General features: G+C 37.2%; 1 protein-coding gene across 1 annotated transcript in view; it reads left to right on the forward strand.

The window, feature by feature from the left end:
* Positions 1-13,404, forward strand: part of LOC135467907 (myotubularin-related protein 13-like) — a 102,845-nt gene that overhangs the window by 81,034 nt on the left and 8,407 nt on the right. The window contains 10 exon segments of the mRNA XM_064745830.1: positions 866-979; positions 2,578-2,643; positions 5,774-5,958; positions 6,659-6,835; positions 7,185-7,289; positions 8,112-8,297; positions 9,154-9,453; positions 9,818-10,039; positions 11,582-11,882; positions 12,717-12,881. Of these exon segments, the coding sequence (XP_064601900.1) occupies positions 866-979; positions 2,578-2,643; positions 5,774-5,958; positions 6,659-6,835; positions 7,185-7,289; positions 8,112-8,297; positions 9,154-9,453; positions 9,818-10,039; positions 11,582-11,882; positions 12,717-12,881 (1,821 nt within the window).

The raw sequence follows: 13,404 nt of genomic DNA on the forward strand, positions 1-13,404 counted from the left end.
TCGTATGGTTGACATGTAAAAAGAGCCACACCACCACACCCAGTGACTGTTACAGTGGGTATTACTAGTAGGTTAGTAATACACACATAAGTTGTCACAAGTGTACAAGTTGTTTTCTGTGAAATCACATTGTGATCAGATTGCTAGCAGAATTTAGTGGTATCCAGTGGCTGTGTTCAGTTTTACGCACACAGTGCCAACTCAGTGCCAACACAGTGCATAATACTGAAAACAGAACATCTACTTATATTTTCCATTTAAAACATGAAAAATTTTGACAGACTTTTAACAGGTTTTTATCTACCAAAACTTGTAATTATCAATGCTTAAAACATTCCAAAAAAACGTGGACTAAAATTTGTGAGTAGTGCAGTCATATGTTTTTTGTTTTTTTTTTTGCTTTTCTTTATTGCCTCAATTCATCTTGCTAAGCACAGTTTTTTCTACCTTAGGACCTGTGGTTTGTTCAAGCTTTAATTGTATGCCTTTTAATGCAGGAACAATGACACCCCTTTCCTCCATCCCTCACACCCTCAATTCTCATGCCCACCACCACTTTGCTTACTCATCCCTTTACCCTCCATCCTTCATTATGTATTATTTTTGAGATCTTGGTCAGTGGTAAGAAATGCTTATTATTATTGCATTAGTGAATTATGTCATAAGAATTTGTCTTTTAACTGCAAATTTCTACATTGATTATGTACTCTGTACAATGAGTCACATAATCAGTTACAGTTTGAAAACTTTTATTGAAATATTTGTGAAGTTGAGCCAGCATTGCACATTGACCAAGATCCACAGCAATTATCTCCCTTGAGTTTTATTTCCAATGCGCAATCCTCCCTTTATATTGGCTTTCCAGCAGACAGCAGTGAGCTGGAGTTTGAAGTGGCAGCCACGCCCAACACTGCCCGTCGTAACATGTTCCGCCGCGCTATGGACAGCCTGCGATCCAGTGGCGGCAAAGGCGGCTCATGTATGTGATCAGGCAACCCCGCACCTGCTTAATACATCTAATATGGGTCAACTTCTCAAAGACACCGTTAGGTTCACATCGCAGTCTGTATTAAGTTTCGATCTTAATGATCAGGTTTCAAGGATTTCGTGATAAAATCTCGATCTAGGTCAGCCTGGAGTCTAAAATTTTTGCTGATTTATTTAGTTATCGACTTTTTACACATAGTTTGTCTTTTTTTTGTGATCTGCGAGAAGTATGGCCCTGTTTCCAGTTTGACAAGACTTTGTGTATCATTTTTTAAAACATTATGTTGCCTTTTTAGACTTTTCAGACATCGAGATATTAAAGAAAAACAAAGTCTTGTGAAACTGGGACCTGCTCTTTACAACTGGTGGCAGTTACTTGTAGCTGTGAGGATGCAGAGTTATCTCCCCTTAGTGTGACCTACCCCCATGTAAATAAGTAAAACTTGCTCTTCAAGTACTGTGTCTACTTTTCCTCGTATTTTATTTTTAGTTTCGGTCACATCAATATAAATTTCTGTTTTATTGGTAGAATGAATCTCTTTTCAGTGTCAGAGGAAGATATAAAAATAAAATTGAAAGATCATCTAATTTGTGGAAAATGTGTGACTGGTTTTGTCAAAATTTTTTCCTGTTGGAAGGCATATTTACAAGATCTGAAAGTCTTGAAAAGCAGAAAAATCATGATTGGACAATATGAAAAGTCAGCTTTTTAATATTATTTTATGTTATATGGGGAATTTTTGGGTGATGGCTCACCCATAAAACACAAAATTTAGTTGATGTTGCCTCTCTATTATTTTTACTCTCCACAGGATACAAAATCACCAGATGCCTTAAGCACTTTGTTAATGCAACATACATGTATAACTCTGCAGCTTCTGAAATAGATTAGCATTGAAAGGGTTGATAACATTATCAAAACTGCATCACACATGGGCACACCTTTGAACCAAAACGATATATATGATAGAAAGAACTTGTTTAGATTGGGAAACACAGTTTGGAATGTTTAATGTGTACACATTTTGCATTACCTCACAAAGTAAATAGGTGTAGGTGTGTGTAGGTAAATAATTGTATGGTACATACAGGTAAATGATATGTGGGATAATATTTTTTTGTATCTTAATAATGGTTCCAGTCCACAAAGCCATTGGAGTATCCATATTATCTCTGTATTAACCAGAGATAATTATCACAGAATTGAACACAGCACATGTAGATACATGATTGTTATAAGAAAAATGTTTTCCAGGCAGATGTTTCTTTTTCTGAATTTGTGAGATTAAATTAATAGGATGATGTATCTGTACATGTAAGCCTATAAAAATGATGTCTGTCATAATCTCCGTGGAAATGAAGATGATTTTAGACTATTAAGATTAGGTTAGCTTTAGGAAGTAAAAGGACCTGCATGGTATGGTAGCAGAAAACCAAATTTGAACATGTGATCCGTATGTGTACACGGCTATACACTGTTTGAGTGCACTACATAGATCCATGTACATATGTATGCTGGATGGAGAGGTAGTTCCTGTAGTGACACCTAAGAGATTAGGTTTTAACCTCACTTTGACCCCATTTTTCCAGTAACAATGACACTTGTATCGGAGCGGACTAGAAGGACTCGTCATTCTCACTGGTGGCCATATCAAAGTAATTCCTGCTCGTGGTGGAATGCTCTGTTAGTCATCTGACTGCGTTGTTGTGATAAATGTCGGAACAAAGCACAGGGTTTCTTGTACTATGATGCTGGGGGTTGAAATTCATATTTATAAGTGACATTTAGAAGTTGGGTATGAATAAAGTCAGAGGCATTAAATGGATCTCAAGTTCTTAATTATTTGAGGTGCTTCAGATAAGCGTTCAACTTGAAATTTTCTGTTTAGGAGAATTTAATGCCTGAAGATACCCAGTGCTTGTGTTCCATATAGTTCTTCAATTTTTTCACACAAAAAGCACTTACAGCACCTGCCTTGTAGGACGAGACCTGGACAGGTTTTCTGCTGGATAACTGGTGCCACTTTGTCAGTTTATTGCAACATTTTGATGCAGTCAGTACTAGTGCTATTAAGAACAGCAGTAGTGACCACATTAAAATGTTGTATAAACCAGTGTGAGACGAAGATGTTGCCTTCCATTGGAAAACCTTGTCCAGTTATCATGCTACATGTGGTTGTCAGCTTTATAATACCACTCACAAAATTTGAACTCCTTCAAATATAACTATGATACCGCTTTGTTAATTGCTTCAATTCTCTTTTTTGATCCCGCAGTGTAGATTTATAGTAAATCACTTGCAATTTTGTGAAAATTTTCCCCACCTCATTGCCATGCTGTATGCTGCAGTACAGAAGGACGAGTAGGTGGTGAAATACCCTGGGAAGTTATGTATTGGTATTTCACATCAACTTAGTACAATGAGGTGGCCAGTCAGTGAAAATTTTTTATGAAATTGTAGGTGATTTGTGGAGGTTTTGTGTTTCATTTTGTGTGAAAATGCTGAAAAACTTGTGTAAAAGTGAATGCGATCCCCCCTGATTTGGAATGATCTACTTCTGCCTGACTTGATAATTTATCCGGAATGAAAACTGAGTCTTCAGTTTATTTCAGTTTATTTAACCGTCTTATTGGACGCCCTGATCAATCCTCTGTTCACCCAACCTAATTTTGTCAGTCTTCAGTAATATTGTTGCCCTTTGTGGACACCCTGTTCATAATTTTATGTTGACTGTGTATGTATATATTAAGTTAATCCTTTTTTTTTTTTTGAGTGTGTGTTGGTGTGTTTGTTATGAGTTTAAGATGGTTTGTGTATATTTTAGCATTCAAAATCAAGTTAATGTCAAGACTATTCAAGAAATGCATTACTAGGCACATTTTCTGCATTTTCTGTACTAAAGTAACATATTCAGCTCACAACAAACTCTGATTGCTTTCCGAAAACACTGGTTCAAGCATTTTATGAAATTTGATTTTAATCTCTGATGATAGGAGTTGATATCTCAACCTGTACAGCAGGTTGCTTTTGGGATTTATTTAGGGTTGGGACTAACGGAACGTATATTATGTTAGTCTCAGGTTGGGGTATCATATACAATATAAAACATCAGGAATTTTCACTGCTAAAACAGGCACCTAGCTAGCGTTATTTGGCGTGATGCAGCGCCATGCCCGGATTTCCAGCACTGCGCTACCCCCAAACAATTCTCCTCAGTGCCATGCCCCTTTTTGAGTAAAATAATGTGTAGAAGAATTAGGGATTAAAGAATGATCCAATGTTAATGTGGTTCTTTGGTAACAAAAGTACCTGTAAATAATCTGTATAAAAACAAAAAAGTGGGCAGGCAACCTTGCATGTATTGCCTGTGAAAAATGTACAAGCAAAAATGTATGCAAAATTGAACATTTCAGATATGATTGAATTTCTGCAAGAAGTCAAAAGATTTGGCTTTTACAAGTAAAATGAGCAGTTCATTATGGCTTTCAAAAATCAACTGAACAGTTTTGTTTACTATTTTTTCGATATTGTTTTGCAAGGTATGGAGGGACTCTGTCTCCCAGTTTGTTTATGTTCTGTTTTTAGTACATTTTATGAAACATTGAGGGTAGTGAAAATATCAGATACAGTTACAAATGACATTATGTTTATGTCAGGAGTAGTAACACATTGACACTTGTATCATGGTGAGGGATGACTGAACTTTGCATCCATTTTGACCTTTCACTAATGGATTTATGAGTTCAAATCTGGCATGGTTAACCCGATTTAACATACAAGAACAGTTTATACACATATCTGTTTTGTTTATCATTCCAAACAGGACAGTCCTCCACAGACGGAGAATGGTTGAAAAATATTGTTCAGGGTAGGCAAAGTTGGAATGGTGGGGTTGGTCAAAATGTTTATGAAAAAAGTTTGATTTTGTCACGGTTTTTCTTTTATTTTCATTAAATAAAAAATAACTTGAAAAAAAAAGGTATGGAGAAGCAAAATAATGCTGATTATGTTGTTTACCTGAGCATATTTTTTGAGTCCATGATATGAATGGTGTCTGGTAGTAAAATTATCTGCTGTTGTACTTTTCGGCAGTGGGTTCCTTTTGGGGATATACTGTTATCTTTTCACACTTCTTCGTTGGTCATAGTTCACATCTTTTAGTCTTTCTGAAAATATCAGGTTATTTGTCACTCCACATTTTCCTGGAATGAAATAAACAACTGTACCCATAACAAAAAGGATGCTTGCATGACTCCAATATGCTTCAAAAACAGCTCCCTGGCTGAGTGTCAGATTGATTTTCATCATTAAATTATATTACTTTAATACTAACCGATGTTTTTCTTATGATGTGAAAGTGTTTAAATACTTAAATGTGATTTTTTTTTTTGGCTTTTCATCAGTATTTTGTATTTAAATATGTACTTTTCTTATATATACATTATGTAATAAGAAATAATAAGAAGTAATATTTTTGTAATGTGTATGTACATGTATGGTTCAGGCGTTATACGTAGCTAACAATGTACTAGTCTAAGATGCATGAATTTTGGACAGAATTAATACAATTACATGTATTGACATAGAAGTTACCTTCTTTGATGTGAATGTTATTTCAATATTAGTTATTTATAGGTTCGCATTGTACATGTACATACTTCTTTTAGATATTATATCTGTTGTTGCCGTAGAAACCATTACCTGTTATATGTACTTACAATAGTATATGAAGTGGATGAATTAAAATGAAATGACTAACCTGTAAGTTTGGTGGTGCTATTTCAGCTTTGGGTAGGATAGGAAGTTTTAAGGACAAATCACGTCTGTCCACATCAAGTTTGGAGTCGAGCAGTAAACGCGTCTCCCATCAGAATGGCAGCGTTGACCCTAAGGGTGACTTTGTCAACAACTCAGTACAGGGACTTAATAAATTCTCCCTCTATGTGTTGGGAGAGAAAACACAGATGAAGGTACAGTATATAGCTTTTTAATCTTTAATGCCGAGCTTTAGTTAGAAACTGACTTTGTATAATTTTCTGCTATATAAGTGTGTGTATTTACTGTAATTCTTCAACCTTTTCACGTGTTTGCAAAGTGTTTATTTAAGCATATTCTGAAGGAATTAGTTTGTGTAGACTGTTAAAATTATACTTTTTTTTTTGAGCCCTGAAATCGGCCAAACCAGCGTAGTTTTGTTTTCAAAATGAAATGAAAAATGTGCATAAATTGCGCTGAAAGTTGCTGTTTTAAATGTGAAAAGGTTGAGGAATTAAGGTAGCTGAATTGTCAGTAGTACATGTATGTGTTTTTTTTATTACTTCTGTAGATAACATTGGGTAAATCTAGCTAGTAGTAAGTCTTTGATAAGGATAATGTTATTACTAGAGATGGCAGATTTGGTAAGAACCTGTGTTATCTCCTCAGAATGCAAGGTGTACACATTCTTTTTAAGGCAGATTTTGAAGTTTGAATAAAAAAAAAATTAGAGAAATGAGTGCACTCCAAAAGAGACTCCAACCTAAAAACAAAAAAATAAAAGATAACATCTCTGAAAATTTACTCACTGTACATGTACATAGTCAGGAAGGGCTATGCTGCAGTCTTTTTTTGTAAAGTGACCAATAGTGTCCCCCATCAGTCAGGCTCTACTTCACTCATGTCCCCTTACAGGGTATTAAGGTGGAGTCTTTCCCCAAATGTGACTTCATTCCGGTGGACTTTTATGATGTGCGACATGTGAAGACCAGTTTCAAGAAGCTAATGAGGGCGTGCGTGCCCAGCGCCCCTCTCCCCTCTGCTGAGGCAGGCTTCTACAAGGCAGTGGATGAGTCAGAGTGGTTGCTTCAGGTAGTATAGTTACTTGTACACATGTAGTGGCAGAAAAGGTGTGGTTAGCTTGTGCTCATCTCTCAAAGAAGCAGTGTGAGAGAATCTGTAAGATAAACATGATTTATGTGAATAAAAGAGGTTATTTGTGAAGATGTGGCTCTGGGACCATGTAGATTATGTTGTGAACATGTATATGTACACTACACTATTGCTTGTAGTTTAGTTAGAGAACACCTCAAATGGCTGCTTTAGTGTTTAGGACATTTTCTAGAATTACTTTTAATTTGTGAAAGCCTTATGAATTTGGACGTTTATGGGTTTTTTTTGTGGTTTTTTTTTTATTCATATTTTCCTGTTTTCCCCACAGATCCAGAACATCTTGCAGCTGGCTGGAGCAACAGTGGACCTGATAGACGTTCAGGGCTCGTCTGTGATGATCTGTCTGGAGGATGGATGGGACATCACTACACAGGTAAACGGTCACATTCTCACCAGTGAGTCATAGCAGGGAAACAAATGGGTTTCCTGTTCTAAAGCAGGCTGAATCACTTAATAAATCACCTTCATTGTGTAAATCAATACAGAATTAAGTAAACAACGTAATGGGGTTCTCTGGCCCTCCAAAAAGGGATGCAAAACCTTGTAACTCACACAAAACAGCAGTGCCGTCTACTTACATAATGAAACCAGCTATGATTACTCATGCTAACTTCTCATGTTGCTATTGAAATCACTGGTATTTTTATTCATATAAGTAGAGGTCTGCTGTTTTATGAGTTATAATATCTGTTTCCCCTTATGGAAAGCTGGACAATGCCATTATTCTGTTAAGTTTCTTGTGCTCATCAAAATGATAACATTCACAAAAAAATGTCATAAGATTAGGTATTGTCAGTCATTGTACATTTCACATGTACTCTTCAAATACAAATGTTGGTTAGTCACGGGATGTGCGCTGTATCTGGTGAAGGAAGGTGGACAAATCCAGGTACTCCGATTTCATCCAGGCATGAATCCAAGTACTGCCATACACATGAAAATCTCTTGAATTTAATATTTAACACCAGAACAAAATACCCTAATTCTACAACGTTTTCAAAGGCCTCTTATGACCAGTATTTTGTAACATTCTGAGAGAAATATGGAGGGTAGAGAAATAGTTTGGCATTTTATCGTTTTAATTGCCTGTATGCATGCATTCCACTGGAAAAAGGGCTTTAGAGGTCGAACAGATTTACAGTATCAATAACTTTTGTTGGTTAAAGTCTGGAAGTCCATTAATTTACTGCTGTAGGTGGTGTCGGTTGCTGAGCTGCTAATGGACCCATTCTACCGGACGATAGAGGGCTTCAAAGTGCTGATAGAGAAGGAATGGCTGGCGTTTGGTCACCGCTTCACTCACCGCAGTAATCAGACTGCCGCTAACCAGGCCAGTGGCTTCGCTCCTATCTTCCTACAGTTCCTGGATGTAGTCCATCAGGTAGGAATCAGGAGAAAATGCTTTTACGAAGGCTGTGTGTTATTTAGCCTTTCCTTACACGCCAATGTATAATCATATTAAATGCAGAAATATGAAATGCGAACAAGTTTAATAAGGAATGAATGGGTACAGCTTAGAGCCACTTTTATGTCCAGTAAAGAATGAATGAATGAATGTTTATCAGTTATTGCCACTTTCAGCAATACTGCAGGCAAGTCTTGGTGATCCAATAAAAGAGAAGATTTCACCAGATGATTGCTTTTGTTTCTTGGGCAACAAATGACAGTGCTTAGTATTGTTCTCTTTACAAAAATGACTATTGTCGTAAAAGATTCTTGACTACAGTTTTGAATTCTAATAAATAAATAAATAAATAAAACACAAATATTATTGCTCCACCATTAGAATGTCACAATGCTCAGATCGTGAAGGGAAGCCAAAACCTGACGTTGACATCTGCAGTTATGACATTTCTTACAATCCATATTTAACAACCTTTTTATCCTAATTGTCAGGTGTCAGGTAAATGGCATCTAGTACTCACAGAGGCGTTTTTAACATTGGTTAGATCAAGATATTCACGTAGAGGAAAAATGTTCAATGAAAAAGAGGACAATGAATACAACAGAGTTCAGGGTTTTGGGGCTACTGTACTATCCCTGTCATTGAAGAGTGTTATCCTTTTTATTTTGAGTGTCGTAAAACTGCTCCATGCCATAATATAAAAATAGGAGTTCATTGACAATTTATTTTTTTGTCAGCTATAAATGAATTTACAGTGGCTTATTCACTATGAAAGGACTGTCAAAAATTGTTTGTTTGTTTTTTTCATATATTTTTGTTGATATATTTTCAGATTCACTCTCAGTTCCCTTGCTCATTTGAGTTCAATCAGTACTTCATCAAGTTCATGGCTTACCATTATGTGTCCAATCGTTTCCGAACGTTCATGTTGGACAACGAGTTCGAGCGGATGGAAGCAGGCTGGCTATTAGAGGAGAAGAAAGGGAAGTTGACAACGAGCGACGAGGAGGCGGGGTTTACACCCAAACACACGACCAGTCACGGCACGTCCCTGTGGGAGTATGTAGACAAGCACCGGCGCAAGTCGCCCATCTTCTTCAACTTCCACTACAGTACCCGTGACCAAGAAATGGTAAGGCAGTAGACAGCAGTTTATAGTTATCCCAAATTCATCTGTGAGACAACTGTGAATGGCCATAATATTTCAGGGAGAATTGTCATCTTCCGAGTTGAAGATTTAGGTACTCAAATAGAGATTAAACAGACTGGACTGGAATGTGAAGTAAGATAATGACTTACACAAGACATCACATGTAAAATATTAAATAGAATATGGATATGTAACCTAGAAGGGAAAAGTAAACCAATGAGGAAAGCAAAAAATGAAACATATTCAGGCCATCTTCCAAAAAAACATAACCGAAAAAGTAACTATTGTTTGAGACTTTTTATCATTGAGTGTAAAATTCAGTGTATTTAACTTTTCTGTTTACTAGGTGCTAAGGCCATACTCTAATATCTCCAACCTGAAGATTTGGGACTACTACTTGACGGAGGACTTGGCACATGGCCCAGCGTATGACATAGAGCTGGCCTACAAGGAACTCCAGCTGGTGGAGGAACAGGAAGGGGCAGATAGCCCCAGGAGGAAAATTCTCAATGGCTGCTACAACAACATCAACGTGCAACAACCATCAGTATTCACAGAGCTCTTCACGGTATGAGCCTTGATGGGGGAACCATTAACCTTGCCTTTTAGACTACTGTCAAAATGGAGTACTTAATCAAAATGTTTGCTTGTGAAACACAAGGCCTAAAATTGTGCTTACCTTTGCCTTGAAGATAATTGAATTAAGAAATAATGGCTTCATTCACTGTGTATACTGTGTGATAACTGCAATAATAAAGGAAGTGTCCATTGTTTTTGGACAAGGCCATGGGCCGAGTCTTAAAACAATGGACGCTTCTGTTTTTACGGCAGTTATCACACCATATACGCAGTGAATGAAGCCATTATTTCTGTTCTAAAACATCATCGGTTCACATGTATTTTATGCTAATTTTTAGTTTTTACTGTCTTTTGATTTTCAAACTGATATCTATTGACCCCTTTATTTTGATTACACCTGTCTTGCGTCGATCGCTCTGTCAAGTCCACTTTAAAGAACTACAGGGTCGGTATGTCGAGAACTAATGAGAACACCGCATTTTGCACGTGATATGTCCAAGCTGGTTGTTGGATGAGTTTCAGATATTCCTAAAGTAAGATTTTAGTCAGGAGCGTTGAGATGTGGAAATAAAACTATGAAGAGAGAGACAGACGGAAGTCATGTACAGGATATTTAGCTAACAAGATGACAAGCGCTATGCAAGAAGCTATGGCAGTTAGCAATAGTGGCTAGCTCAACTGCTTTGTGCCATCACTGACAACATGTAGCCCTGGATGAAGGCCTGCAGGCTTGGATATTTCCGACACTTAATTGCTTCTGTCACCAGATATTAGTGCACTCAGTGTATCATACAAACATGAGAAAAAGAGGCAGGGTTTTTATGTGGGCGTTGGAAAAGGCTTGTCTATAAGCGACATAAATTGATAAAGACTGGACGTTTTTGACCGGACATGGTCATCAAAATTTAAGTGGAAAATTAAAACAAACAAATTAACATGTGTATGTAGAATTTTGCTGTTGCTTTTCGTTGTTTATACTTTGCTTTTGCTAAGTGTACATAGATCTGTCAGCGAGTGTAGAGTAAGTAATCTGCCCTTAAGTTAAACTGTTTGACCTACATATAGATTGCACGGCTTCAACTTGTGACATCTTAATGTTTGTTTTCACACTTTTAAACTCCGTGCCGTACCAACCTATCCTCCCTGCAGTAGGAACAACGCTGCTGAACGCTATGACGTTACTCTTGGACATCAGTGTTGGGGTCGCGCGGGGAAAAATTCACTACATATACGTTCCTGTATATGCACATACTCTGTGAAGTACACATTTGGCAGATGTAAAGTACAAATTTGGCAGATGTAAAGTACACATTTGGCAGATGTGTTAGAATGTGATCAAGGCAAACTATACTGCTTTACTTGAAGCTTAAAGCCTATTCATTCTCTTTACATCTGAAGATTTGAGAGGCATTTGGCAAATTTATGAGTTTCATTCCAAATTTTAGCATTCTAATTTAGCATACTATTTAAAGTAGCTTCTCTCTGATTTGTTCATCATCTTTCATAAATTGTTTTGTCTGAATGTCTCCAGAAAATCAGTAAGTTAGAGAGTAACTTGGGGCACCTACCTAGGAAGTGGAAGACTGTGTTTGACAAACTGGAGTCCCCACACGAACCTTTGAACCGCCAGATCTCTCTGAACACACAGCTGATCCGTTCTCACGGACGCTCTATCCACAAACGCTCCACGCTGGAAATCCTGGTACGAGGCAAAATGCTTGGCGAGGCAGCTCGTGTGTTCAACCAGTCCCATCGTTTTGAGGTGTTCACCTTCACTACGCCGGCTTACTGTGATTACTGCTCCAATGTGCTCTGGGGACTAGTCAAGACAGGTAGGGGATCATGTCTTGAGAGGAGTTATGTCCCATGTTGATGAACTGTGCTGGTTTCACACTGTAATTCCACTTCTTATAAATTTACATCTAAAACGTACTTGATTTCACCTTAAATTTGGAAAAGCACTTTCAGAAGCTCATAAGGACCATAAAATGATACGTTCTGATGCTAACACTTTAGTTTTTCTGATAAGGAAAGTGTTTGCTTTCTTAAAGGGATACAGAATCTGCGCTGATTGGCTGACAGTAGAGACAGGATTGTCATGGTTAAACCCCACAGCTTTCCTGACACTTGAATAAATATACCATACCTAAAGTTCAGCTCAGCCTATCTCTTTTACCAGCCAATCACAAGCGATTCTGAATCCCTTTAACCTGAACGAGTTGACATTTTATTCATGATCATATTGTCCACAAAATTTTTGTAAAATGCATAATGGGAATTTTTTTTAATGATATTTTAAAAGTATTATGAAAGCTTCAAAAAGTAACTGGGTAAAATTCTAATCCTGGTTGAAGACGATTTTGCAATTTCATGAATAGTTTACCTGCTTACAAATGTTTGGCTAAAAAAAATGTGAATTTGGCCATAGTCATTCGTTGTAATAGATAGATTGAATGTACTTGTTTTTCCTAATTGAAGTGAAATTTACATGACCAATGCTGTAATATCATATCTGTGGTATATATTATTAAGACTCTTTTTCTGTATAAGAACATTTAGTAACATCTACCAGAATCCTGTTCAATGTATTTACATTCATATCCAGATGATTTCTGTGTTCCTGGAATGTTTAAGATTTGATATATTTTTGGGGGGTTTGATTACAGTTTCACCTGTAGGGATGCAGTGTGCTGACTGTGGTTACAACTGTCATGACAAGTGCGTCAATTATGTCCCCAAGAACTGCACAAAGCTCAAGGTGCTGCCCCCTGCAAGCAGTACAGCTAACCTCTCCCGTAGCGGCCTGCCAGACACAGGATCTAGTCCCACAGGTAACCTTCCAGTCGATCATATGTAGTGTTACCACTGACGCAACTAACGGTTCTTGCACAGTATATACCTGTTCAAACATTTCCACACTATAGGTACTTTTTAGAAACGTGAATTTTCAGTTCAAGTTCATACATTTTGAAAGAAATTTTCCTGAAAATGTCTAAAAATAAATGATGAACAAAAATGATGTAAAAGAGTAAAATTGTGACAATACTACAATTGAACTGCAGCTTTGACTCAGGAGATTTGTCATCTACTTGGAGGAGATTTAATGAAACACAAAATTTATTTATTTATTTGATTGGTGTTTTACGCTGTATGCAAGAATACTTCACTTATACGACGGTGGCCAGCATTATGGTGGGTGGAAACCGGGCAGAGCCCTGGGGGAACCCACAACCATCCGCAGGTTGTAGGCAGACCTTCCCATGTATGGCCGGAGAGCAAGTCAGCATGAGCTGGACTTGAACTCACAGTGACCGCATTGGCGTGAAACACAAAATATCAAGTAAATAAATAAAT

Source organism: Liolophura sinensis, chromosome 6 (genome assembly GCF_032854445.1).
Source record: "Liolophura sinensis isolate JHLJ2023 chromosome 6, CUHK_Ljap_v2, whole genome shotgun sequence".
NCBI lineage: Eukaryota > Metazoa > Mollusca > Polyplacophora > Chitonida > Chitonidae > Liolophura > Liolophura sinensis.